This window comes from Myotis davidii, unplaced genomic scaffold (assembly GCF_000327345.1).
Source record: "Myotis davidii unplaced genomic scaffold, ASM32734v1 scaffold553, whole genome shotgun sequence".
NCBI classification, from domain to species: domain Eukaryota; kingdom Metazoa; phylum Chordata; class Mammalia; order Chiroptera; family Vespertilionidae; genus Myotis; species Myotis davidii.
The window spans coordinates 26,022-27,177 of record NW_006284342.1 but is presented as its reverse complement, the minus strand read 5'-3'; the positions used below and the strand labels follow the sequence as shown (position 1 = coordinate 27,177).

General features: G+C 58.7%; 1 protein-coding gene across 1 annotated transcript in view; it reads right to left on the bottom strand.

Annotated features, from left to right (window-relative positions):
- Positions 1-940: 940 nt before the first annotated feature.
- The window catches only part of LOC107184653 (granulocyte-macrophage colony-stimulating factor receptor subunit alpha-like), an 11,973-nt gene continuing 11,757 nt past the window's right edge, over positions 941-1,156 (bottom strand). Inside the window, exon 4 of the mRNA XM_015570444.1 lies at positions 941-1,117. Within this exon, the coding sequence (XP_015425930.1) occupies positions 941-1,117 (177 nt within the window). The remainder of the gene's footprint in view (positions 1,118-1,156) is intronic.

Sequence of the window (1,156 nt, the reverse complement as noted above, 5' to 3'; positions counted from 1 at the left end):
AAGGCAGAGGGACAGAGAGTTAGAAACATCGATGAGAGAGAAACATCGATCAGCCGCCTCCTGCCCGCCCCCCCACTGGGGATGTGCCCGCCACCCAGGTCCATGCCCTTGACCGGGACTCGAACCCGGGACCCTTCAGTCCGCAGGCCGACGCTCTATCCACTGAGCCACACCGGCCAGGGCTGGGTGCGTTTATTTCCACGGCAACAAAGGGCTTTTGTAAAAACGTCACGAATACACACGTGAGGAGAACTTAAAGTTTCCTGAAGTTTGGCGATGACCACCCTTGGCCTTCCTCCGTCGCATTCTCAGGGGCCCGTACGTATAAACACGTGTGTGCACACATTTGAATGCATGGTTGCACACACATGCACACACACGTCCGCAATGCCCACACAGTCACGCATACCCCCGCGTGCACACACAATACGCACACACGCATGCCCATGCATGCTCACACAGAACAGATGCGCATAACACACAACACACACACCCACACGAATGTTTCTGCACACACAGAGCATGCGGACCTGTGCACAGAGCACACACGTACAGCACAGGACCCTGCACATGCACACCTGTGTGCACACACATGCACATGCTCTCACACAACACGTGCTCATAGCACATAACACCCATGATTTTGCAGGTGTGCGTGCACGTACAACATGCATGCACCCGCACCATGTTTCTGCACACACCACACATGAACATGTGTGCACAACACGCATGACCACACATGACCCTCCACACGTGCACATGTGCATACAGCATGCATGCTTGCACATGCTTTGCAACACATGCATGCACGCCTGCACATGCTTTGCACACGTGTGTATGCGCACCTGCACACACACACACACACACACACAGACAAGCAGGTTGAACAGGGCACGGGCCCCGTAGGCATGGGGTGGCCTCTCTCCTCCCCCCCGGAACCTCACACGTGGAGGGGACGACGCTCAGGACCGCTGATGCCCTCAGCACTGAGGTGCTGGGGCGACGCCGGGCCCACGGGGTCCCCTTGTCCGCTCTCCAGGGGCCGCACTTCCTCCACCGACAGGATCTCCTCGGCTTCCTGCAGGCTCGGCCGCCGGCTGACCCGGTCCCAGGCGACCTGAGAGAGAGAGGACGGAGCCCGCCCAGTCCAGGACCC